The following is a 27320-nucleotide window of genomic DNA, read 5'->3' as shown; positions in this document are numbered from 1 at the left end:
CATTACGGTGTTAACAGTGGAGGAAGCTGCGCAAAGGGTATATGGAAACTTTCTGTATGTTTGCAACTCTGCATGTCAAAATTTCTTTAAAATAAAAATTTTACAAAACAAGCCTGTGCAATGTGAACTTTATTATAATAAATCTAGAATACATCATCTAGTAGCCAATAAAGACATTTTAAAAAGCCCACTTGTGTTACGTGATGGGTCACCCTGAGACACTCTTGTTTGGGGAAATAAACCCAGGCTACACATTTGCAAACACAGGGCTGGACGCTTGGGCGGAATGGATAGAGAGGAGCAAGTGCCTGGCAGGGTCTGGTCTCATGGGGTCACCGGAGGACTGCCATCAAGGGGTTGCTGCCTTTAGCGCTAAGTGCAAGTTCAGAAACACAGGAGTCACAGGGTCACGGCACAAAGGGTGTGTTCTGAAACCCACCATGTACTGTCCCCCAGGAGAGCTCCCATCTATTGAGGAATCCTTACAACAACCTATGGGGAAGGTGCCACCAGCATTATCTCCTTCCCCATTTTACAGATAGGAAAGTGGGGCTCAATGCAGCTGAATAACTTGCCTAAATGCACACAGCTGGGTATTCAGGAGAGGATCTGAACCCAGGCAGTCTGACTTTAGATTCACCATGGTACTGCCTCTGAAAAGACGCCTGCAGAGATGTGAGTCCCATGGACAGAGCACTGGACTGAGAGTCGGAAAGGTGCTGAGGGTCCTGGGTCAGCTATGCAACCACTCTGGGCCTCTATTCTCATCGTTAAGGATACGAAGAAGAGCAGTCTTTGTAGGGCTTCGAGAAATGAAGATCTTTTTCAGCCGGAAGAACACTAAGTGAGCCATAAATTGACATTAAAGTGTAAATGCCTGCTGTTGGATACTTTCTGATGAATCTGACCAACAAGGAGGTTTTGAGTACCCATGTGCCCTGCTTAAATCCCAGGGGAGCCAGGAGACTTAGTGCGAGGAGTGGGAGGAAGGTTCCTTCGAACTGAGTCTGGAGGGAGTTAGTCATCACAGCTAAGCAGTGCCAATTAGGGGACTGGTGAAAAGGGGAAAGGAATTGGGGTGAGAGCAGAAGTCCCAAAGACAAACGGTCTGTTCACCAACTGGCCCAGGATCAGCGGCAATGCCCTAGGAGAGTGAACGGAGCTGGGTGATGTCACTGGGGGAGTACCTCCTAGAGGAGGGGTGTCTGTGGGTCGAGAGGAGACAGGGGTTCTCAGAAAGCTCTGCAGGAAGGCCGGGGGCAGGCCCACCTGGACCAAGTGGGGTATCTCGTCCAGAAGCCACTGAGCTGGATGGTGCTGGAGGGGCTGGTGGGCTGCTGGGGGAGAGGCCTTCTTAGTTTTATTGGAGGACAGGTCTCGGCCATGGTCTTAAAGGCCCAGCAAGGTTAAGCTCTGAGCGAACAGACACGAACATTATTCCCAAAAATGAAAGTGCAGTTCTCCTGCAGGGTGCCAGCCAGTTGCCTTGAGAGCTCAGTTCACTCCTGTTGAGTCTCTCCTGGGAACCTGCAGACCAGTGCCCTGGGCCACAGCTGTGGAAGTGAGGAGCTTGGCAGAGAATCTGGCATCGGTTCTGTCTCTACCAGGGTCCTCAGGAGGCCTGGACCTGACAACCTCTCCAGGAAAAGCTGATCCAGGCTCCAGGGCCACTGCCCTCTAGGCACAGCCCCCAGCCCTGGTGGGACAAAGGAGTGAGGCTGCCAGAGGGATGGTGGGGAGGCTCTCATTACTCTCCAGGGACCCCTCGTCGCCCTGCTGCAGCTAGGCCAGGGGAGAGGAGATGCCATGAAAAGGGCCAAGAGCAGGCCTGTGGGCCTGACGTGGAGCTGGCTTTGGCTGTGGAGGTACAGGAGAGGGAACGAGGCAGGGTGAACCTGGGGGTGTGCTCCGTGAGGCTCTGTTCTGTCCTGAACACCTTCTGGCTTCTGCTGCCTCAAGTGAGGGCCCGGCCAGCAGGACTGATGATTCCAGGATTCCTGGGTCCTGGGGGCTGATAAGGCCTTGTCTGAGAATGGGCCGTCCTAGGACTGTGAATGCCTGGATGGCTGCAGAGGTGGCCCCTGGCTCCAGAGGACAGGAGCAGACTCCACAGAAGGGTCAGCCAAGGGCAGGGAGATGGGAGGGATTCCAAGAATCAGCTGTAAAACAGATGCTTATTGTAACGGAACAGTGTGAGCTTTGGCATCAACATGGAGAAGACACACCAGCTCTGAAACCTCAACCAAGTTACCATAAGGTTAACCAAGTTAAGGTTCCACCCCGCCATCTGTAAAGGGGAAGCCTACAGCTGAGGGAAGGAGCAGCTTCAAGGACAGAAGGAGCCCATCGCAGGCCAGACCTGGTCCCACGTGCCCTGGGGCACCATTTCCTCCTCACCCCACAGCTCCCAGGCTGGGGGAGGGCACTGGCCTCCACATGGCGGGTGCCAGGAGGGAGACTCATGCAGACTCAGACCGGGGCTGGCCTCGGCTCCAGCTGCTGCCTCATGTCAACGAGGCAGCCCCATGCACAATCCTGCTCTGCAGAGCCTCCCTGCACCCGAAGGGCTGGTCTCAGCCTGGGAGGTGGACAGTAGTCAATGTGAAAACAACAACAGTGGCACTCCCACACATCCCCAAAGTTCAGGAAAGGGAATCACAAGCCAAGCAGCTCCCCTGAGAGGACCCTACCTCCCTGGCACCCTGTTCTCCCTCATTCCAGACCCCTTGATGGGGCACGCTGTCCCCTCACCTCAGCCCTGTGGGCTGGGCAGGCACACACCAAGGGGTCACTCTGCCTGATCTGGGGTGAGGCCACCACCTGAGACACCCACTCAGCACATCTAGGCACTGGCTACCCACTTCCCAGGTGAGCCAACAACTCAGGGGACAGTGACTGGCCCAGGCCACCCGAGGGGCTAAGATTGGAAGCCTCATCAGCAACAAGGTCCCTCTTTCCTGCCATAATGTGTGGTTGCCTTCAAGTGTCATTTCCTGCACCCCCAAGGGCACCTCCAGGGGCGACCGCCATGCCACCAGCACTAGGAGAGCCTGGGCAGGACTCGCTGGCAGGCACAGAGCCCCGACCCTACCTATCTTTGCCTTGGTCCCTCTCCATCAACCACAGGGGAGTTGGGGTGCAGGAGGAATACACACAGGGGTGAGGAGCTGGGCTTGGGAACCACTGGCTAACAGCAGACCCACACGATGTGGGTTCTGATTCCAAATCTGCCCCCCAGTAGCTCTGTGACCTTAAGTACCTTAAGCTCAAAGTCCCTGAGTGTCCTCACCTCTATAACGAGGGTGATAACAGAATCTTCCTCATAGGGTCATTAAGTGGATTAAGTTAGCTACTAACTGTAAAGTACTTAACACAGTGCCTGGCAGGCTTAGTGCCTTGCTAAGCGCAGACAGACACACAGCTCAGAGAGGCCACACAATGTGGGGGCAATGGGCAGGGTCTGAGGCCCTGACACCAAGCCCCCATGCCTTTCTAGCTCCTGAGGGTTGAGAGCCACTTCCTGCCTGAGAGTAGCTCCCCACCAACCACAAACACCCAAGGCTTTTTGGGGAATTGTTTCTCCCAGGCTCTAAGGAATGTTACTTTCTCTTTGCTTAGTATTTAGATTACTCAATTTAAATCTAGCTTTCAAATGGCCTCAAAGATGAGCCCTGATTAAATTCCCATAAAACCACGGGCAGAAGCATTCACTCTGTGGTATGCACTCCCCACCCACCCCGCCGGTCCCCAGGGAGGCCTGGGGTCCCAAAACAGGCCATTGGTCACCCCCAGAGCACATGTGTGAGAGCTTCAGAGAGAAGGAGAATAGGAGAGCCACCATCACCCCAAAGCAGTCAGGGCTCTCAAGGACCTCTCCAGCCTGTTGCCCAATGGTCTGAGACCTGCTGTCCCTGCAGACAGGGACACAAACCCCCTCCATGCAACTATAGCCCAGGTCCCTTCTCACACATGGTGCCTTCTCAGCCAGTTCTGGAGCCAGTTAGAGCCCTGCCCAGAATCGCTCGGCCTGGGCTGGCACAGCCATGCCTTGGCCTTGGGGCTTCTATCTCTGGACCCTGGCCCTGGTGGCAGAGTGGGCTGCTGATGGGAGAAACAGCATGCAAATTCATGAGAGGTGAGACAGTGTTTGTCACTACACCTCCTCCCTCCCTCCCCCAGGCCTGCACCAGGGACTGCTAAATTTCTAGGGAGAATTAAGAGCTTGGTTTGAATTGAACCCAGGCTCAGCGCTGCCTGTGCCTCTGCCTAGGGTGTGTGGGTCTGGGTATAGGCATGGCTGCCTCCCAGAAGCAGTCATCTGACGAAAACCTGGGGCCTGGCAAGCTGAGGGAGGTCACTCTGCAAGCCTCCCAGCCTCCAAGATGCTGGCTGCTACAGGGAGAGGACTGCTGCTAAGGTCACAGGCTAAGGCCAAACCCCCAGCCAGCCAGAGGAGAAATTCCAAGCTCATTCAGCCATGGGAATTAGGTCCTCAGGCAGGAATCCATGTCTTGGAAAGTGACCTCCCCTAACACTCATTCTAGCCATTCCTCCGTGGTGACAAAATCCACATTTTAGCTGGGCACATGGCTGCTCAGAACGAGGACTCAATTTCCCGACTCCCTTGCAGTTTAGGATGTGACTAATTCTGGCCAGTGTTGGAATAGAGCATTACATAGTTTCTGTAAACTTTAAAGAGAACTAGGCCTTCGCATTTGCTTCCCTTTTTTTTCTTTTTCTTTTCCCTTTTTTTTTTTTTTTGAGATGACGTTTCACTCTTGCTGCCCAGGATGGAGTGCAATGGTGCCATCTCGGCTCACGGCAACCTCCGCCTCCTGGGTTCAAGTCGTTCTCCAGCCTCAGCCTCCTGAGTAGCTGGGATTACAGGCATGTGCTACCACACCCAGCTAATTTTGTATTTTTAGTAGAGACAGGGTTTCTCCATGTTGGTCAGCCTAGTCTTGAACTCCCAACCTCAGGTAATTGCCTGCCTCAGCCTACCAAAATGCTGGGATTATAGGCATGAGCTACCGCACCCAGACTGCTTCTTTTTTCTTCATTGTCCTCTCCATCCTAATGTCTAGATCTTGGATGTGAGGGCTGGAAGTGTAGCCATCACCCAGGACCAGATTGCTTGACTACAAAAGAACAAGGAGCTAGAAGGAGCCAGGGTCCCAGCCCCCCAGGAGCTAGAAGGAGCCAGGGTCCCAGCCCCCCAGGAGCTAGAAGGAGCCAGGGTCCCAGCCCCTGCACCCTTGCTGGATGGCCTTTCTTACATCAGAGAGAAAGGAAGTTCTGTCTCATTTAAGCCACCATTATTTTAGGTCTGCTGTTAGAGCAACTTGAATGCTAACTGGTACTAAGTGTTTGAAGCTGCCAGAGCTGAGGCAGAGAAATGACCCTGCTTCCCCTCCAGGCTCTGAATGACACGAGGATGAGCTCTAGAAATGTGGAACTGAGAAGGCAGCAACCTCACAAAGGCTGCCCAGAGATGGCGAGGCTGGGAGCTCCCAGCAGTAGGCCTCATCTGTCTCCTGGATGCAGAGCTAGGGTGGGAGAGGCCCTCCCACCTGCCATCAGGTGGGAATGGCTGATGCTCTGCAGGGAGACAGACGACCCATCTGAGCACAGACCTTATCCAAGGGCTCTGCCTGTTATTCCTGGGAGACCCTCCCTTTGTGCCATGGCCCAGCTGCCCACCCTCACTGCAGAGCAGGGGCTCTGGTTGTCTCCCTCCCCCTGCCCATCAATGGGATCCTAGCAGTCCTAAAGTGCCCACCCATCCCCCATCAGCTGTCTTCCCTGCAGCTGTCCAGATTCTCTGAAAACAGGGAGAGCAGTCTTAGTGCCAAGGAGGGTGACAACCGGAGGAAGTCTTGCCAAGTCCCTTCTCCCAACACAAAAGCATGTCACTGGATTGCTGTGATTATCTGAGGGAACTTCAAGGGTAATTATGGCCATTTACAATATGCCTGAAAGGGCTGAGTGCCTCCAGGAATAGCAGGGAGTAGAGGAGGAGGGCTCAGGGTGTGCTTCCCAGGAAGGCTCTCTGCCCCCACAGCTGGTGGGGACATGCAGCAGGGACCCATCCAGCAGTGCTGGTGAATGGACAGGCTCCTGGCGGGGCAGGAAAGGGATCCAGGAAGTCCCAGCCTCTGACTGCCCACCTGGAAGAATGCAAGCCCAAGCCCAGGCCCAGCATGCACAATAAGGAAAATCCAGGGTGCAACATTTGTGGCCCACCCTCCGGACACTTCCTGCTGATCTAGAACCAAGCATGCGTTAGGGTTTGGTCAACAGCTCTCTCTCTGGACCTGTTGGGGGACTGGGCCCTCTCCTGGAACACCCATAGCTCTCCCCTTGCGGGCAGCTCTTGAACTTTATAATCTCCCAGTGAACTAGGACACACCCTGCTTAAAATTCCTGACCTGATTCCTAACTGCCTCCAGGAGAGGCCCAATTCCAGAGCTGGGCAAGTGGGTGACGAAGGTACCTTCTGGGCCTGCCTCTAGGGCATGACTTTCTCGGGTCCACCTCATCACTGGGCTCCTGCTCCCTGAACACACCATGCACACTCACACCCTGGGCCCAGGTTCACCCTTGATCCCCAGCCCTCGTCTTCCACTCCTAAAAATTTAAGATAGATGTTAAGACTCAATTAGGATGCTGACTGGTGGGAGCAGCCGCAGCAGCTGCTATTCCCGGGTGACCAGCAGGCTGGTCCCATGCTAAGTGCTCTGCAGACATCATCCCAGCTATCCTGACCCCTGACCCTGTGGCTGAACCAGGTATTACCCACATCTTCCAGAAGACCAGCAGGACTCAACTGATTGACTTTTCAGAGACCACACGGCTAACAAGAGCCCAGACTGGGACCCACATTCAGTATGCCTCCTTCCAGAGCCTGTGCTTTTAGCTCTGAAAGGCCTCTCGGTGACACCTTCTCAAATCTCACCCAAACCTGTCACTCTTCGAATGGACTTGACCGGGACATGAGATGGCTGCTGGTCCACCACCTTCTTCCACTAGCTGGGCCTTCTCACGTTCTAATGTAGCCTCCTGCTCTTCACACAGGCAGTGTCTGACATGCACATCTTCTGGAAAGAGGTTGACTCCCCTTCCAGAACCAAAACATTTGGCCAAAACTTCACTCATGTCAGACTGAGGTGAACGTGACCCCAGGAGGGGATGTACAGCCCTTTCTTCCCATCTGGAATTTTGGATGGATCCAGGAAGACAGTGCCAAGGTGGGGGAAGTGGACAGCAGATGCCAATCACGCCAGGTCCAGCTAATAAAGGCTGCTGGCGCGTGCTAAGAAAGGCTGCCCACATGAGGCACCAGGATAACACCCCCACTCTCTATACCCACCAGTGTGTCAGGCATTCAGGGAAAGAGGCCCCGGGAGCCCTTCCGAACAGCTAAGTCCAGCAGCCAGCTCTTCCGCAGGGCACATTCCTTCAAGACAAAACCGAGGACTCACCCACTCTCCAGGCCAGGGTCCTCAGTTATGCCATTTCAGGTCCTTCTAGATCCAGGGCCCTCTGGCCATGGACATGAAAGTCCAGCTCAGGAGCCGGGGTGCCCGAGTCAGAGAGACCTGGCTGGATGCTGGCCTAGCCACCTGAATGCTGCGTGATGTGGGACATCTGGTAACCTCTCAGGGCCTCTGGATTCATCTGTAAAATGGGAAGGCTCAGGCCAGGTGCGGTGGCTTACGCCTGTAATCCCAGCACTTTGGGAGGCTGAGGCAGGTGGATCATGAGGTCAAGAGATCGAGACCATCCTGGCCAACATGGTGAAACCCGGTCTCTACTAAAAACACAAAAATTAGTCAGGCATGGTGGCATGCGCCTGTAGTCTGAGCTACTTGGGAGGCTGAGGAAGGAGAATCGCTTGAACCTGGGAGGTGGAGGTTGCAGTAAGCCGAGATCGAGCCACTGCACTCCAGCCTGGCAACAGAGCAAGACTCCGCCTCAAAAAAAAAAAAAATGGGAAGGCTCATCATGCCCACTTCTAAGAGTACCAAAAGGCAGAATACAGAGAAGGCCTAACCCAAAGCCGGGAAGACAACACATTCCCATAAATGGTGGTCTCAGACTCCGATGGAGATGGTCTGCCTCTGGAGCTATAAGCCAATTGGTACCCACTGGTCCCACCGGGCACCATCACAGGAAATTATACCCAAGGCCAAGTCACCATTCAGATCAGGGTTCAAGGCAGCCAGGTGAGGCCTCATCATGGTCTGTAGGGCAGGGAGCAGGGGCTGCCTCCTTGACCCCAGGATAAATCCTCACAAAGTTGAGGGCCCAGGCCAAGCACTAAACAAGAGCTGTCAGCAGGGCACACTTGGACCAAGCAAAGTGAACTAGAAGATTACTGTTAACATGAATCTTTTCACAAAGTCTTTCTCACATAAACAACTTGAAAATGCAGCCTTGAGTTCTCTGGCTGGGCCTGCCCCCCGGGGTGGGGAAGGGTCGGGGGTGAGTCCTCAGGGATAGGAGCCTGCAGCTGGCAGGGGAGGCACCACAGCAAAGAGGGAGGCCCCTGCCCTCGAGAACAGAGTGGACCCGTGAGGTCCAGCAGCCGCATGACATCTCCACGTGTTTGATTAAAGGCCTTCAGTTTCTGTTTGTGTCCTCTACCCAGTTACATAACTCCACTCGCCTGCCGGCCGCTGAGCTATCTACACATACTCCTGCTCTCCAGCCTCTGTGCTACCAGGACACCTCAATGTCACCCACAGGTTCAAGATAGCAAAACAAAACCCTGGGAGCCCCTTTCCATGAGAGCACCCTGAGGGCTGTTTCCTCACTGCTGGTCACAGGAAAATAAAAGGACCTCCCCAGAATGACTGCCCCATGGAATCCAAATGCTTCCTGCCACAAAGCACTTAAAAAGACAAGACCCCTCTCTGTCTACCTCAGGCCATGGCCACTCTGTGACCACAGAGGTGGCTGCCTGGCATGGATGCGGGGCCACACGTGTCCCTACCTTCCATGTAGGCCTCAATCTTCCGGATGAGCTCGTAGGACTTGGAGCGGTCAAGCAGGGTTCTGATGGCAGGGAGCGGGTCCAGGATGATGGTCTCGGGGTGAGCATCGATGTACTCCTGAAAGGGAATCACACTGCTCTGGTTAGAGCAGGGGTAATGCCAGGCAGCACCTCCCCCTTCGCGCCCTCTGCACGTCCATTCACTCCTGTCCTGCCCTCCAGCCCCAGCTTTGGTGGAGGGTGGTGCGTCCCAGCGCTGGGGCGCTGTGAGCAGTCACCTGGAGATCTGAGAGGAGGCCTGACCAGGCCATACTCAGAAATACAGCCTCACACAGAAGACAGCAAGGAAACCAGAACCAGGCCCAGGGCAGGCCGCCTGACTCCAGACAAAGCCTCACCCGGAAGCAGATCCGCTCCAGGCACTGGTTCCTCTCTCTGGGAGTGGCCTCCCCGCACCCCATGCTCACAGGGACTCTGAGGCAGTGCCAGGAGAGTGGGATGATGCCAGGAGTCATCAGCGTGCATGAAGGTGTGGCTGAGTGAAACTTGCCACAGGGTGGGCACCAGCCACCCAACACTCAAGTACTTCACTTCCATACCTACCAGCTTCAGGGTAGGCACGGAGGAAATGTCACGAGAGAAACCATGACAAAAACAAGTCTCTAAGAAACTTCCAATCTTCTTAGAGGAATAACCCTACCTTACATTGCAGGGAAGGCACTACTGCTCGGAACAGAACTCAATAAAATAATGGGCAGAGCCCCACGCCACCCTGGGGGGCCCCAGACCAACCCGGCCGACACAGCAAATGAGGTCACCCTCTGCTCTCAACACCCATGATTCTAAGGACAAAACTGGAATGCTGACGTAATAAGAGTGGGGTCTCAGGGAAAAAGCTGGCCTGAAGAAGCCTCAACCAGCTGCTGCAGGTTGGATTGTGTCCCCCAAATATACGCTCAAGTCCTAACCCTTCAGCACTTGTGAACGTGGCCTTATTCATAAGGACACAGGGCCTTTGTGGATGGAATGGAGTCAGGACGAGGTCATGTTGCCTGTGAGTGGGCCTGAATCCCCTGGCTGGATTTCTTAGAGAGAAATCTGAACACAGACACAGCGGGGAGGCTGTGTGGAGACAGATGACTGCAGTGACATACCTACCAGCTCACCACACCCACTTCTAAGAGCATAGAAGGGGAGAATACAAGGAGAAGGCCTAACCCAAAGCCAGGAACACAACACATCCCCGAAAAATGGTGGTCTCAGACTCCCACACAGACGGTCTGCCTCTGGAGCTGTGAGCCAAATGGTACCCACTGGTCCCACCAGTCACCATCACAGGAAATTATGCCTGAGGCCAAGTCAGATCAGGGTTCAAGGCAGCCAGGTGAGGCATCAATCGTGGTCTGTAGGGCAAGGAGCAGGGGCTGTCTCCTTGACCCCAGGATAAATCCTCATAAAGCCTGAGGGCCCAGGCCAAGCTAAGGAGGCCTGAAGGTGCCCACCACCACCAGGAGCTGGGAGGGGGGTAGGGAAGCTTCGCCCTCAGGGCCTCCGGAGCGAGCCATGGCTGATGCCCTGACTGGAGCCATTGGCTCCCACGGCTGGGAGAGGAGATTCCTGCAGTGTTAAGCCTCCGGGTTCGTGAAACTTGGTGACGACAGCCCCAGGAAACCGATGTGCCAGCATAATTACTCCGCCCAGCCAGCCCCCTTTCCCTCTGCTCACCCACTCCATAGCCCATCAGTGAGGTCTCCACAGGCCAGGGAAATACACCCCAGTGCTGCCTTCCTAGTGAACCTTATCGACAGAAAGAAAGAGCCATTTGGAATCATTTTTCTTCAGTAAACTTATTTTGGTCCCAGTGACCACTTTTAAGAGCACTCAACACAAAAGCCAGAGACTCACATTCCCACTTCTGCTCTGAAATCAGTCTTTCCTTGTGTTTCGTGGCACAGTGTCTGGCCCTGGGCTCCTTTCTGTCTTTCTGAGTGTTTAAAGACTTCCTCTGGCCTCAGTGGTGGCTGCATAACCTAGGAGAGTCCTCACGTTCCAGTCCTCACGCCTGTGACGGTCCTCATCCCTTCACCATCCTCTCCTTGCACATGAGTGCGAGGGCCTGGATGCAGGGCAGAAGCTGGCATCACAGCTCCCTCCGACTGTCAGCAAGCCACTCGGCCACCGACCCATTGCCTGTAGACAGTGAGCCAGGCACTGATGCAGGAAAGCCCACATCTGTCGCCCACACAGAGTGTGGGGACTAGCCGAGGAGTCTCCCTCAGGAAGGTTTTATCCAGAGCTGCCCTGGGGCCAAGCGACCATGCCCAGTGCCTCTCTCCTGACCGTCTCAGCCTCCCCCAAGGGCCTGCACCTGATCCCCCGTCTCATTTGGGGGCTCTCCATGAGTAACCACCCCTCTTGGCACCATTCCTTCGTCAGAGCTTGTTCTTTTTAACGCAATCCATGCTTCCATGAGAGCAGGTCATTCATGAAGCCCTCCTTGCCAAGACTCACACATACATATGAAATCATATTCATATCCCAACAGTAACAGCTGGGTGCAGTGGTGCAAGCCTGTAGTCCCAGATACTTGGGAGGCTGAGGTGGGAGGATCACTCAGGCCCAAGAGATTGAGGCTGCAGCAATGCACAATGGTGCCACTGCACTCCAGCCTGGACAGTGGAGTGAGACCCTATCTCCAAGAAAGAAAGAAAGAGAAAGAAATGTCAACATTAAAAGGCCATCTACTCAAGAGACTTCACATCACTGACAGTGCTCAGGGCATTACGTGGGGTGCAGCAGATACTCAAACAACCAAAAGCTTTCTCCGCTTCACTCCACTGGATCTGTAGTCCTGGCCAGCAGTTCATGTCCTCGGTTACAAGCTAAAGGCACTCAGCTGTCCTCACTCCCCTCACCTAAACACCCCAGGAAGCAGCTTGGGGTAGTGGAAAGGCTATGTGACGGGGAGTCAAGAAGCACAGGTGCCTGGTGTTGTCACCTCTCAGAGTCACCTTTGGGCACGTCACTTGGCTTTTTAGGGTCTCAGTCTCCTCATCTGTGACAAGAAGAGTACTGCAGATGACCTTAAGGTCCTTGTAAAGATGGCCTCTAGTTCTAAGGTCAAAACAGACTGAGAGAATGAAGAATGTGTTTGTAAAAGTAAACTTGAAGGCTGCATAGAGGAGCTGTTCTAGAATGGGACGGATCACTTTCTAGAGGCATTCCAGGTAACGGGAGGGCCACCCACGCACTTGTGCCTGCCTTCCAAAAGGAGCCTATCAGTCAAGTGCATGGAAGGGATGACGCAATTCTCCCTCTGCAACTGAGGCCGCTTAGAACAGACATGCTCCTTCCCCCACTCAAAGTCCCAAGAAGAGTATCCACTCAGCTCTGAACAACATGAGGCTGATTCCGATTCCATGTTTATGCATTAGGACAGTGACCTTTAAAGAGAGAACTGAGATTCATTAAGACACGAAGTTATGCCAAACTCATGAGGGAAAGAGGCTACATGAAGGGGAAAATATCTGACAAGCAGGCGCCAACAAGCTTTTGACTGGGGATGAAAGCTTCAGTATTAACAGAAGAATTCTTCCTAAACACAATCTCTTCTGGGATGGGGACAGAGAGGGCAGAGTTTTTCCAGTCACCCTGCTATCCACAAGTGGACTTTGTGCCAGGCTTTCCAGCTTATCTATTATGCAGAGGTCCTCATGCATTTTTCACAAGTCTCTCAGAATTACCAAACTGCTGGGCGGGTAAGCACGCTGTACGGTTTTATCACCACTCAGAGGAAGACAGGCACAACCGTATCCATGGCAAACGGTAAGCACATGTTCCCTTGCAGGGCCTGCTGGCTGAAGGATGCCAAGAGTGGATCCTGGAGCCAACAAGGGCAGCATGGCTCTCGGCAGAGACATCCAGCCCCCACAGGGATGACGGTTGGAACACACCTGGGGTGGAGCCTCACGGTGCCCGCCCACAGCATAAGCTCTCTCCAGCTTTTTAGATACCCCCAGCCCATGGAATGATGCCAACAGGGACAACTGGGTCTCTGCAAAACTGCCACTGAGAATCTGAGCGGAATGAGATGAAAGTCAGAGAGACTCTTTCCTCCTTTGTCCTTACAGCCAGGAAATGGGCAAGGAGTGAGACACAGGGATTTGCTCTCTTCTAATGGAAAATGCTATCAGGGTCCCGAGTCTGGAGTTAACTCTCTGAGACTCGTCCTGGGTAAGGTCCATTCTGAATAAAGCCCTGCCCGAAGCAGCTGCTGTGGGCATCACAGAGATCACGGATGTGAAGGGAGTTTGTAGACACAAAAATGAAAGGATTCTCATTACCTGCAACACCTGGGCTCCTAGGGCCAAACCTGACACAAGGTCTCTGGGCTCACCCTGCCTTGCCCCATGCAGCTGACCCCAGGGGAGCTTGCTGTGCCCATGGAAAGGGGCTGCAGTTCTGGCCCATGCTCACCCTCCCGCTGATGCCTGGGGTGCAATACAACCTCCCACCCCCAACCCCACCGGCAGCCCAGGCTCCAGGCAGCGATCTTCCAGGGGATTCATTTTTCAGAGGTGCAACTCGAAAATGATTTACAGATTAAATAAGATGTCTGGGATATGTTTCAAAACAATCTGGGTCGGGGGCAGGGAAAGAAGCAGGTCAGGGGGCAGAGACAGAAGTAGGTGAGGGACAGATGCAATGACAGTAGCCAAAGTTGCTGACTCATGAGGCTGGGAGGTGGTACCTGGGAGCACGTTGTGGCATTCTCTCTTCTCAAACATTTTTTATTTTCCATAACACAAAGTTTGTGGGGAAATAGGAGGCAGGTAACCAGATCTTCCCCTTCTACCCTGCTCTCCTAGGTATGCCAGAAATGGATTCAAACACCAATACTATCTTTCAAGAAGAAACAAGGGGCAGCTACCCAGATGGGAAACACAATGAGAGATTAACTATAGTAAGAATAATAACAATAAATAAAAATGATCATAATCAGTAATCACAAAAAATAAAAGCAGTGGCCACTTACCTGCGACTTGCTATATGCACACTGCTGGATAAACGGGATTTCAAACACTGCTTCTTATAGTCTCTCGGGTTTTTTTTTTCCTGCATCACTATTTTGTATTAAAGTCTTTCATATAACACTGCTTCTTTTCATATCAAAACCCTATTGAGTAAGAGCCCAAACTATAAAACTTTTAGAAGAAAACATGGTCATAAATCTTCATGACCTGCGATTAAACAACAGTTTCTTAAATGTGACCCCCAAAAGCGCAAGTCAGAAAAGGAAAAGAAAACAGATGAAGTGGACATCATGGAAACTGGAAACCCTGTGAGTTCGAGCCCCCACCTGCCTTGGGCCTGTGCTCTGAGGAGAGCCTGTGCATGGCCCACATGGCAGAGACCCCAGGGCCCGCACTGCCTCCCTAAGCCAGCAGGGACAGCTGTGCACAAGACAAGTCCAGGCAGGTCTTGTAGCACCTTCCGTATTTGTGGGTCCCCCACAGCACAGTGAGGGTGGCAGGGCTTCTCCCCATTTTTATCAGGACCCCGAGACTCTGAGAGGTTTTGGTCAGAGACAAAGTCCTAGGCTATGGCCCTGCCCATCCTAACAGCTTGCTCCTTCACTCAGAACCCAGGGGCTGAAATTCTGCCCACTGGGCTGTCTGGCCAGAGCGCCGAGAAGGTACAGGGTAACCTCCATGGCAGGGCTGGGAAGGTTCTGCTCCACAGGAAATCTCTCCTCCAGTGGGTGGGGAGGCTGGAAGGGAGGAAAAGGCCCCACACCGAGCCTGGAAGCCCCTCCTCCTTGCCAGGCCTCAGCTCCCTTCTCTGTAGAGTGGGGGCTGATGGCATGAAGGGGCTGCATGCTGGGAGCTGGAGGCTCCCAGTCCTGGTTAATGGGGCCTTCCTCATTGTGAGCCCAGGCCTCACCTATAAATGGAGATTATGATTGTTCCCACCTCACAGGAGTTTTATTAAAAACAGCCTTACTCAGAGATCATTCACATACTATACAATTCACCCAAAGCAAGGGCTTCTGGAATATGAACAGTTGTGCAACAATCAGTTCAATGTAAGAACATTTTCATCAAGTCAGAAGAAAATCCCATTCCCTTTCACCGTCAGCCCCAAGTCCCAGCCTCTGGCAACCACAAACCTCCTTTCTGTCTGGGTAGATCTGTCTATTCTGGACATTTTCTTTAAGTGAAGCCGTGTGATATGTGGTCTTTCGTGACTGGCCTCTTTTGCTCACATCATGTTTTAAATGCATCCATGTCGTAGCGTGCGTCAGGTCTTCATTCCTCTTTTTTCTTTTGAGATGGAGTCTCGCTCTGTCACCCAGGAGTACAGTGGTGCAATCTCAGCTCGCTGCAACCTCTGCCTCTGGGGTTCAAGCAATTCTCCTGCCTCAGCCTCCCAAGTAGCTGGGACTACAGGTACACATCACCACGCCCAGCTAATTTTTTGTATTTTTAGTAGAGACGGGGTTTCACAGTGTTAGCCAGGATGGTCTCAGTCTCCTGACCTCATGATACGCCCGCCTCGACCTCCCAAAGTGCTGGGATTACAGGCTTGAGCCACCGCGCCTGGCCAGTGCTTTGTTCCTCTTTAAGACCGAATAGTACTTCACAGCATGGATGTAGCATATTTTGTTTATCCATTCATCACTGGATCACTCGATGGACATTGGGGTTGTTTCTACTTTTTGCTATTAGGAGCAATGCTGCTGTGAACGTACACATATAAATTTTAGTGTGAACATACATTTTCACTTCTCTTGGGTGTATAAATTGAAATGAAAATACAAAAGACCCCAAGATTTAGCTCCCCAGGCATGAATGTTTTAAATAATAAGCAAAATGATCCACCACAGTATACAAGTGTAGCACTTTTCTGGTTTCAACAGGGGCAGTCACACAAAATATTCCATTTGATTCTCAGAGCAGCCCCATGGTTTACAGAGCAAACACCTCTATTTTTATTCCCATTTCATAATAAAGAAATCAAGTCTGAAAAGCAATGTGTCTGGCTCAAGGTCAAACAAAACCAGCTGGGGAGCTTTGCCAAAATTCAAAATCAGCCATTCCAGTTCAAACCCCAGGCCTCTGCAGTGTACCTGGTTACCTACAGAAACACAGGCTCTGTGACTGAACTGCTATGAATCCCCAGAAAGGCTAGGCAGTACTTGAAAGCTAAACGCTGGCGAACTCTACAAAGCTTGGTCAGACAGGTCTGGAATCGCACAGGGGAGCTCCCAGCAGGCAAGCCTCCTACATGGTCTCCAGGCAGCCTCCACTGCAAAGCCGACCTCCTGGGCAGTCACAGGTCAGATGTCTAGAGAGTGACGCAGACAGGAACTCCACAGTGGGGGCAAGCCTGCCCCACTACCCGCAGGAAGCCCTCACCCTCCAGGGACGGAAGGCCAGGGAGCAGCGTGGGTCACATGAGGAAGGCGTGACAGGCAAAGCGGGGTGGGCGAGGTCAGGCCACAGGGGCCATGCTGCATGTGAACCTGAAGGCTGGACGGAGGCACAGGAAAGCCTTCAGGGAAAAGTTCAGAATTAGAGAGGAGTTTCAGAAAAATCCTGCCAGCCAGGAGCAATGTGAGGGACTAGGCTGGAAGCCGCGAATAGAATACAGGTTTGAGAGCACCTGGGTATTATCAGAGAAAACCCATCTCCTGGTTTATTAACTTGCCTCTTTCCTTCCTCCCAAAAGCCAGTGTCCCTGTCCCCCACCCTGGGGAAGAGATATCACATGGGAGGACAGGAACACAGGGGCTGGGGCAGGGAGCTCACAGCCCAAGGCCGAGGAGGGGGTTTCCTCCCACTAGTCTGTTTGATCTGTCCTTGTTGCATGTGGCATTGGTGTCCTCAGGCTGTGAGAACGTGATTTCTGAATCCCCGTGTACAGTTAAGACTTTACGGTGGCCCCGTGATACCCTCATTCCTGGTGCTCATGTTCTTGCATAATCCTCTCCTCTCAGGTGAGGGGAACCTGAGGCCCCAACCAGCAGAAGGCGTCATTTCTGGGCTCACATTACGTAGTATAAGACTCCAGCCTCCTGCCCTCTTGCTGCTGCTGGTTTTGAAGACACGAGTGCCATAAACCCAGCAGCCATCCTGTGCCTATGTGGCACGGACCTACAGGTGCCCCTGGACACTTCGGGCAGCCTCCTGTAGCTGTAAGGAAATAGATTCTGCAATGATCTGGGGGAAGCAGAACTCCCACCAGCTGAGCCTCTGATGAGACCTGGAAGGAAAGGACCCAGCTAGGCTCTGTCGGGGTGTCTGACCTACAGACACAGAGAGATGATAAATGCGTGCGGCTTTCAGCTGCCACTTTTGTTACCCAACAAAGGAAACCCACACAGACCCTGACTGCTGTTTCGGTGCACAGGCCAGGTGTGGAAGGCAGGAGATGCCACATGCCGTAGTTTTCACAGGTGCTGGAAACAGGCGCTGCTACGTCCTGACGGTAAAATGAAAAAGAAAAGGGAAGGCCCCCGAGAGGAGCAGGGAGCTGTGAGTAGCTCTGGGGAGTGGCACTGCTCTCCTGCTGATATGGTGCCAGGCAGGTGGTGGACTAAAAATTCATCAAGCTTGCTCACTTACAGATATGTACAGTTTTCTATGTGTATATTACACTTCAATTTAAAAAAAACAATGCTGGGCACGGTGGCTCACACCTGTAATCCCAGCACTTTGGGAGGCTGAGGCAAGCAGATCTCTTGAGATCAGGAATTTGAAACCAGCCTGGTCAACATAGTGAAACCACTCTCTACAAAAATACAAAAATTAGCTGGGTGTGGTGGTACATGCCTGTAATCCCAGCTACTCAGGAGGCTGAGGCAGGAGAATTGCTTGAACATGGGAGGCGGAGGTTCCAGTGAGCCGAGATGGTACCACTCCAATCCAGCCTGAGGGTGATAAAGTAAGACTCCATCCATTTAAAAGAAAAAAAAAAAAAGGCCAGGCATAGTGGCTCACACCTATAATCCCAGCACTTTGGGAGGCTGAGGTGGGCATGTCATGAGGTCAGGAGTTCAAGACCAGCTAGTTTGAGGCCAGCCTGGCCAACACGGTGAAACCTTGTTGCTACTGAAAATACAAAAATTAGCCAAGCGTGGTGGTGGGTGCCTGTAATTCCAGCTACTTGGGAGGCTGAGGCAGGAGAATCACTTGAACCGAAAGCAGAGGTTGCAGTGAGCCATAATCATGCCACTGCACTCCAGCCTAGGTGAAACAGCGAGAATCTGTCTCAGGAAAAGGAAAAAAAAAAAAAAAGGCAAACACAGGCCTGAACACCAGCCTAGAGTCTGTTTCTCGGGACTCCAGCCTTCTACGTGGAATAGATCAAGCATCAGAGGGGGGACAATTCCATCACCTCCCCCCAGGACCACAGCAGCATCGGCTGCGGATGACAACCACCTCCTGTACTGTCTAGAATCCTAACAACCGCCCAGCTCCAGAAGGAGATACGTGTCAGCACCAAGGCGAATCTGGCATGCCATGCCCAGGTGAAATTTCCCGGCCGACTCTAGGATCCACTGCATCAGGGCCTGTATGTTCAGTTAACACTCGGCCACCCCATTAACACCAGTGATGGTCCCCTTGACGGAAGAACTGAAATTACTTCCTTAGAGCTGTTAAAAGTACTCACTCACTCAGCACAGTCTCACTCCCCTGGCTCCTCCTGAGAGCACAGCCAGGCCCAGCTGACAGCCACATGGCCTGGCCTTTCCACCGGCTCCTCTGTACCCAGCACTGGGTGAAATCCTGGAAGTCTCTGATTCCTGGAGCCTTAGCATCTTGACAGAGGTCCTGCCAAGATTCCGGGGTGACTTATAACATGCTCACCAAGTGCAGGTCACAATCCTATACATCTTGCAGGAATAGAAAAACAACCCTGTGTAGACCCTGTTCACAGCCCCAACTAACAATCAAGGAAAGTAGGCCTGGCCAGATGTGGTGGCTCACGTCTGTAATTCCAGCACCCTACAAGGCCAAGGAGAGTGGATTGCTTGAGTCTAAGAGTTCAAGACCAGCCTGGGCAACATAGCGAGACCCTGTCTCTACAAAAAATTAAAAATTAGCCAGGCGTGGTGGTGCGTACCTGTAGTCCCAGCTACTCAGGAGGCTGAGGAATCACTTGAGCCTGGAAGGTCGGGGCTCCAGTGAGCCATAATCACATCACTGCACTCAGCCTGGGTACTACGGTGAGACCCTGTCTCAAAGTAAAAACATAAGAAAACAAAGTAGGGTTCAGAGCAGCTAGTGTGTGGCCAGGGCTCTCTCTACCAGCAGCGGCCAAGATGGGATCTGAACCCAGGGCCTCTAGCTCTAGAGTCCTCTAGTCAAAGACCCAAGGCATGGAGGGCCTGGTGAAATGAAAAGCATTTCAACTCTAACTAGGGCCAGGGTTGCTCAGCAGCATTTCAGGAGAAAGGAAAGCCTTGCTCGTGTCTGCCACCTCAAGACAAGGCCGCCAGCCTGGCAGCCCAGGGAGGCCGGGCGTGCTCCATTTGGGGTCAGCACGAGGTAGAGGATCCAAGAAAAAATAGTATGTCCAGTTTGCAATTTCCTTTCCCAGAGGGAAAGGCACTGATGCTCAGAGCTAACAAAGCCAGGCGGTCCCTTCGTCCAGCCCCCATCTTTTCAGAAAGGGGAAAGGTGGTAGCGAGGCCAGAGTCGCACGGGAGAGTGGCAGAGCTGACACTGCAGCTCATCTCCACTTTTCCTCCCAACCCACGGTCCTCACTGGCTCCTTGTTCTCTCAAAGCCACAGCCGGACCAGAGGTTCTGCATCTCTTACCAGCTTTGGTGCAAGACAGAGAATGCAAATGGAAGACACACTCCCCTTAGGACAGTAAATACGTGACATAACCGAAGGCCACAGTCCGCAGGGCCTCTGTGAGGAGGGTCCGGGTGGTGCAGGGGGAAGAGCGTGTCAGGTCCAGCACTGCGCCGATGCATAGGAGGGCTCCCACGGCAGCTCTGAATGAAGGAGTGGGCCCTGCAGAGAGAGGACTAACAGACACAACAGTGTCAAGAGCAGGTCTACCTTTGAAGGCAGAAAGTGTGGTTCTGCAGAAAGCAAAGCCTTTCCCTGGGAGGTCAGGTCACATGGGGATGAGCGGGGAGCCACGCTAAGCAATGCTTTCTGGGAAGGACAAGTAATGAATTCTCCCAGCAGACCACTGCAGCTGTGAAACCAACCCGTTGATTAACTTGTCACCAACCAAGGCCAGGGCCGAACATCCCCCAGGCAAAGCCTTCCTGGCACCTCCCAGAACACCTGCCTGTTGATTACAGCTTACAGAAAACCACATGCCACAGACAGTCCTGGGAAATCCACATGAGGCCTGGGGGCAAGAGAATGTGCCAAGAGGCCAGGCTGGCATAGGGGCAAAGCTGGAAATGCATTCAGGTAAACCTTGGAGGTGGGCTCTCAAGAGTCAAAGGAAGGTTGCAGCAGCATCCAGTATATGCCAGGGCAGGACCACCAAGCCTAGCTACCTAAGGTGCCATTCACAAGCCTACCACTGGCCTGTGCAGTGTGCAACCTACGTAACAGCCCCTGACAGTCAGCCAAAGCTTCTGCCTGTCAATCACCATCAGACAATCCTTTTCGGCCCAGCCATATCTGGCTAACTTAACCCCAATACATGGATCCAGGGGCACTGTGCAAGTTGAAACAAATGCAGAGTCAAGAAACTTGGTTTAAAGCCCTAGAACTGCCATTCACTTTATGTGTGTTTCTGAAAGTCACTTAAGTTATCTGTAACTCAGTTTCCCATCTATGAGTGGGCCAGAATAACTGACTTATAACATCCTTTCTGCCTCTTAAGTTCTAGATTATTTGATTCTGTGATGTGATGAACAAACCAAAAGAAGAGCTGTTAGGCCCCTGAACTGAGCCGGATGCCTCCCAGCCTGGAGACATTCAAACACAAGAGCCAGGGCCCACTGTCCTCAGAGCACACCCGCAGCACGGTCACTGCACACATCCCAGTCATCTGCAAGTCAGCAAGATACACGGTGACATGCACCAACCACCAGCCCAGGCAAGGCCGTCCCCCGACACTGCAGTCCCCCAAGGCTGCGGTCCCCTGAGGCTGCAGTTCCCAGAGGCTACGGTCCCCGAGGCTGCGGTTCCCTGGTCTCTGTTTCTCCTGGATTCAGTCCTAGTACATTGAGGGCATTTCCTCACTCATTCTTTCCTAACTTTTCTAAAGCAGCTCCTTGGGAGAGTTGAGCTCTCCCATCAGCAGACACTTGGATCTTAAGCAACCCTCATTTGTATTCCAGAGAACTCTCCCACGTCTGAGCACTCAGCCTGAGGCTTCCCAGACTGTACGAGAGCAGAAAGAATGGCAGCCCCTGAGAAGCGTGTGTGTGAGAGCATGTGAGTGCGTGTGTGTATGCGTGCAAGTGCGTGGGGCAATGAATGTCATCTATCCAGCTACGGAGCAGCCATGTTTTCCCCACCCTCCCAGATGCTCCCAAGTGGCCGCCGTGTGGCTGAGCAAGGGAGAGGCGTAGGGCTGACCCGCACTAAAGGAGCAGGGAAGTGTGGGTGCGGGGGGCGCAGGGTTGGGGGCTGGCGAGAAGCCTGTTCTGGGTGGTGACGATAAACCACAAAGGGCCACAGGCATGGGCTGGGGGAGGAAGGGCACTCCAAGCAGAGGGGACGGCAAAAGCAGAGGCCTGGAGTGAGGGGACCCAGCACATTTGCAGGCCTGCTGGGAGGCTGGCAGGACTGAGGCGGATGGCAGTCTCAACACGAAGGTTAGGACAAGGTAGAGGACAGGAGGCAGACCAGCTGAGGAGTCTGGACTTAACCCTCAAGCAACAGGGTCCAGAGCTGGGGAGTGATGGGGACAGCTATGGGTTACACAGTGACCAGTCCGGCAGCCTGCAAGGCCAGGGGATGGAGCTGGGAATGGATGGGGTCTTGGTGGCATGTCAGATGCGGTGCTGGCCTTAGGGGTACATGTGCTGGACCTCGCTGTTCAGGAAGGACTGATGGGCTGTCTTCACCTTTTACACAGTGATCTCTGTTTTTTGGTAGAGCTGGCAAAAAGAAAACTATGATGGAATCTGCCTCTAGAGCTATTAGCTCCTGAGAGCCAATACTTAAACCCACGAGTCAAGATGGGGTGGTCAGACATGCAGTACAGAAGAGAAAAGTGAAGTGTGAGGACACAGCACCAGACAGGGCAGAGACGGCCCAGGTTCAGGGTCCGGGCAAGCCAAGTGAGGCAGCGTGATCCCACCCTTCCAGGGCTCGGAGCTACCCAAGGCAAAACCAACAGGCAAAGAGGAGGAGACTGCCAGGATCCTGGCACCCTCCAACACTCTGTGACTCCATGCCAAGGTAAACTGATTAGAGACGCTTCCTAAGGTGGTGGAAAAGGGACCAGCCCGTGGTTGGTGGCAGTGTAACTGGCACTCCTTCTGCAGAGAGAAACCAAACAACAGCCCAAATTCAGAATGCGCAAACTCGGCATCCCGATTCCTAGGTGCTTATCCTACAGAATTCCTCACCTGTGTACCAAAAATACATGTACTAGGCTATTCACTATAGCATGTTTCTAAAACATGATCAGAAATGCCCTAAGTGTACACTGGTAAAGAGCTGGCTCAGTAAAGGACAGCAAGGCTGTTTAACATGCAGCCGTTAAAATGAGGCTGCCTGCAAAAGACTAAGATGAGATCAGGGCATCCCGCAGAGCCCCACTGTACAGGGACTGTGTCACAAGGAAGATCGTCTGTGTTCAGTCCCACAGGACCCCCTGAAAAAGCTCCAGGTCACTGGAACAGATGGCTGCCCTCCAAGAGGGGACACGGCTGGCAGGGCAGCAGGTGGACTCTGTTCACGAACTTGTTCCAAATGCACGTGCCACCTCATTCCAGGCTGCTGAGAGCACAGGGAAAGCCACACCTAGGATCCATCAGACTCACAGTCCATGTGCAGGCGAGTCAGACTCAGTGTCCCAGGCCCGATGAGGGGTGGGAGAAATGCCAGAGCCCTGGGAAGGGCTGGGGAAGCTTCCCTGGAGCAGATGCCAACAACAACCTGTCCCCTCCCTGGTGAACAGAATGAATATAGAATAAGGGATTCAAAGCAACCAGGCTCCAGCCTCCAGGGAGAATGAACTGTAGGTGATACCATTCCAGATCAGGGGAGGGCACTAAAAGGGGCTGTGTGGGGTGGAGCAGGGCAGGGGCTTGAGCACCCAGACAAACAGGGCACTTGAATGTGATTCTGCATGCAGACCCCACTGTGTCTCTGTGGCCTGCAGGTAACAGGCACCCCCATCCTGAAGGTGGGTGCCACCCACAATGGTCACTTCAGGTCATCCTCCCACGGGGGCTACTAAAGCATCACAGTGTCATGCACCTCGCTTAGCCGCCTGGCACGCAGTGTGAGCCATGGCTGGGAGGAACTGCAGGCTCTCTAAGGGAGAAACTGTTGTTCAAGAGCCAGTAGAAAGACGCATGCAGAACAATGGTGTTCAGGCCAAAAAATAACCCTGACTGCCACAGAGGAGAGGACCGGAAGGAAACAGAACACTGTTATTTGGAGACAGCAAACTCCCCCCTTTTCCAGGCCCACCACTGAAAACAACACCTCCCCTCTGTCCCCAGATTTCACAGCAAACTTTTATAAGCTTTCTCCACCTCTGTCAGCGGGAGGCAGGCGAGGTGCCCAGCCAGGGCTGTTCCCCTGACAAATGTCATATGCTGTCGCAGCATCATCACACTAGTCAGGTCCTCTAGGCGACCAGGGAAGGATCCTGCAGGATGAAGAAACAGCTGGGATTTCCACGCAGACAGAGCTGGAGGGGGTCGGTCATCTGGCCCACTGTCACAGCTACCAGCTGAACAAGAGGAGGGCAAGAAAGGGGCTGCCTGCCCAAGGTCACACAGAGCTGGGTTCCACCCACCTCAGCAACAGCCCCTTCCCCGCTAAGCACATTCCCACACACCTGCTACACACATTCCCACACACCTGCTCAGGTGGGCTTGTGTAGCTGCCCCTCTCCTATGGATAATAATACACAGGAGAGCAGCTTCCCTACATCAAGGCCAAAGGTGACATGCCTGCTAGAGCCCCACCCACCCCACCCTGGCCCACAGTCACCAGACTGAGTCTGACTTTCAGTTCGCAGAACAAACCAATGCCTCTTGGCAGCCCATGGGCTCTCCTGCCTTGTCCGTGTGATGCATTGCTGGGTTTGCCAATATAACCCACAGCCAGCAGGGCTTACAAACTAGTGACTGCAGGGAGAGAACAGTCATCCAGAATCAGGGCACAGTTTGCAGTGGTGCTGCTGATCTAGGCCAGCGGGGTCACTGAGGCCAGAGCACCCCTGGACTCCTCACCTCTGCATCTAGCCACTCCAGTCTTCTAATTTCTGGTGCAAGCTCTAGGTGCACAAGGAGAGACAGCTCCTGCTGCCAGGGGTGACCCGGCCACACATCTCCACCGTGGATGGCACTGGCCTCTGCTGCACACTTTCTCTGTCCTCTTGCCAGTGGCTGCAGGCATGCTCAGAAGAGGGAGTCTTCCTGCCACCATGGGAGCTCCCTCCCTGCCTTCTGACTGCTGCTGTGGGCGAGGCCCCTTCCTCCTCAGAGAGCTTGGGGACTAGAAAATGGCACACTGTCTGTGGCTCAACTTGGAGTCATCAAAGAGGGGAGCTGGCACAATGTTTCCTGTCCTCAAAGAGCTACCCAGCGCTCCCAGGAGGCCACGAGGCCTAGGCTCAGCCTGGCTCCTACCAGCCCTCCAGCCCACCGCAGACAACCCTGGCCAACATGCTCTGGCTGCACCTGGCTACTGCAGGTCCTCGGGTCTCTGTCCAGTCCCACTGAAGGGCCTGGCCAGGTGCTGCCCCCTTCCTGCTCCCCTCCCGACCTGACCTGCCCTTTAAGGCCTCAGCTAAATGTAAGCTCCTCAGAGGGTCAATAACAAGGACCTCCCTGTTCTCCCAGGCCTCGGCATTTCTTCCTAGTACTCGGCATCACTGGGGCTGCATTATCTTGTCCTCTATTTACCTATGCTTCGTTGCCATCATCCAGTGCACTCACACTCCGATACACCTCCAGCAGGGCAGGGATTGCGTCCACCTGGTCTTATTCATTGTTGCGTCTGCAATGACTTTTGGGAACTCTGGCACACAGTAAGTGCTCAACTAAGACTTACTGAACGAACATAATAGTTATTGATGAATGACCTCACAGACCAATGGAGAGAAAAACAGGTAGAGGTCAGGGCCAGATCAGGGGCTGGCTGCCAGGTGGCATGGGAGGCCTGGGGCAGGGACTTATAGGGAGGGGCTCAGAGGATATCCTCATGCCTCTCTCTGTCTATCCCAGAGGGCCGAGGTTAGCAGAGGCCAACGTGTGGTTTACCCAGCCGGCTGTGCTCTTAGCTGGTGAGGTGGCAATGAAATTTACTATATGAAGACATAGGCAGCCACAGTGGGCTTTATCACGGGCACACAGCCTGCACAGGCAGCAGAGGAACACGCTGTGAAGTCATGCCACCCACACAAACCAGGAGGAAACAGAAAACAGGGTGTCCTTTCTGCCACAGGTATTAATATTACTGAAGAAATGAAGCCACAAGATGTTGGCCCTCATGGTGTGCGATTCCAAACATTAAAACCCAGAAACTGTACCCGATGGGGCCTCAGTGTCCATACACAAATCAGAAACTACTTGACTGGCCCGCCTGAGCTCTCAGAGCTTCTGGACCCATCACTTACAAAATGCAGTGCTGCTCAACCAGGGGTGACGTGGGCTCCCTCCACCAGGGAACATCTAGAGGCATTTTTGGTTGTCAAGAGGGTCAGGGTGAGGAATGCTGGCATCTGGTAATGAGCAGCCGGGAAGGCAACTAAGCACTCTGTATTGTCCGGCATAGCCCTTAGCAGCGCAGAATTATCCAGCCCAAGATGTCAATCATGTTGAGGTTGAGAAACCTGGAAATAGTGTGCATAAAAGTTCCTTCTAAAATGTTGGGGGAAATGTATTATTAATAAACAGTAACATTTCTAAAACTCAACATGTCCCCAGACCCTGAGCTGAAAAACCCTGACTGTCCACACACGAGCAGAGGGGCTGCAGCCCATGTGCCGGCTCAGAGCTCAGGCTCCGGGGTACTCTCTCCTGCCCCTGTCCCAACTAGGCTGTACAAAGTCCAGCTCTGCTCCTGGTTGGTAAGAGGGCCGCGTGTCTTTCGGTACCAGGCTTGCTTTCCACAGGGGAAAGTAACTGTAACCAATTAACGGCACAGAATGGTCCCACCCTCCCCAAAGCAGAAAGGGCGATTCCAGGCCTGGCCTTGGTGCACAATGGGCAGATTGTGTGGCTGTCTCCACCACAGGAGGAGTCGCCTATGACCCAGGGCAGCAGCCATCGAGAGGCTGACCTCACAGCCACCCCAGAACAGGACATGATCTGTTTCTCTGGGACCAGAGCCACCAGATGCGTTCAACTCAGCCTCCCTGGTATCTGTTGGCCGGCGGTCTCATCATCACGTGGCACCAGCTGTGTCAGAGGCTATCCCAGACGACGACCTCCTGCCAAGGTGGCCCTGAATCACCAACCCTCATGCCACCCACGGAGCCATCAGCTGTCACCAAAGCCCCTCCAAGCTATGATCCTGGCCTTGCCACTTTCTACCTGACCCTGGACAAGTGACTTAACTTCCCTGGGGCGCAGTTGTCTCCCCTGTAAAAATGGGGAAATAATTCCATTATCTCAGGGACTGAGATGAGGACCAAAGAGGTAAGAGACGAGAACGGCCCACAGCAGAGTGGGCCACGTGCTACATGCTTGGCAAATGGGGGGCCTCCCATGGCTCCCTGGTGACAACACAAACCCCTCACTGGGACCCACGGTTCTTACTCTGACCCCACTGGTCAGAAGGCACAAAGGCAAAGATGACAAACCCACTTAGATTCTAGGGTGCCATTTAACCTCTGATAGACTTAGATGTTATCTTCCAAGTCGGATTGGAAGACCTAGAATAACAAACACCTTTGTTTCCTCTACTTCCTCTCCATCCCTGTGCTGGAGACTGCTCAATAAACAACAGGGGCCCACAGGTTTGATTCAATGCAGCTGTGAAATCACGTTTTGGGTAACCGTGAGCCACGGCCTTGGGCAGTCCCTTGGAGGCGGACCCAACGGCTCTCAAGGTCTTCTGTGCCATCCTGCACCTTCCCTATGCGGTAGGCAAGGAGACTAAGGCCCACGTGGGCTGGCAGGTGAAGGGTGGAGCCAGGAACAGCACT

The 27320-nt window shown here is 53.3% G+C and overlaps 1 protein-coding gene across 7 annotated transcripts in view; it reads right to left on the bottom strand.

The window, feature by feature from the left end:
• ITPK1 (inositol-tetrakisphosphate 1-kinase) overlaps nt 1–27320 on the bottom strand; it is a 178579-nt gene that overhangs the window by 44863 nt on the left and 106396 nt on the right. For 6 of the 7 annotated variants that reach the window (XM_032287582.1, XM_032287585.1, XM_032287586.1 and 3 more), the window contains one exon: nt 8996–9113. In XM_032287582.1, the coding sequence (XP_032143473.1) occupies nt 8996–9113 (118 nt within the window). Of the gene's footprint in view, nt 1–8995; nt 9114–24025; nt 24091–27320 lie in introns of those variants that run through there. The other variant, XM_032287587.1, reaches the window with a different exon arrangement.

Source organism: Sapajus apella, unplaced genomic scaffold (assembly GCF_009761245.1).
Source record: "Sapajus apella isolate SASKATOON/1434 unplaced genomic scaffold, GSC_monkey_1.0 scaffold20, whole genome shotgun sequence".
In the NCBI taxonomy this organism is placed as follows: Eukaryota; Metazoa; Chordata; class Mammalia; order Primates; family Cebidae; genus Sapajus; species Sapajus apella.
The sequence above is the reverse complement of the archived record's forward strand: the minus strand, read 5'-3'. Positions and strand labels throughout refer to the sequence as shown.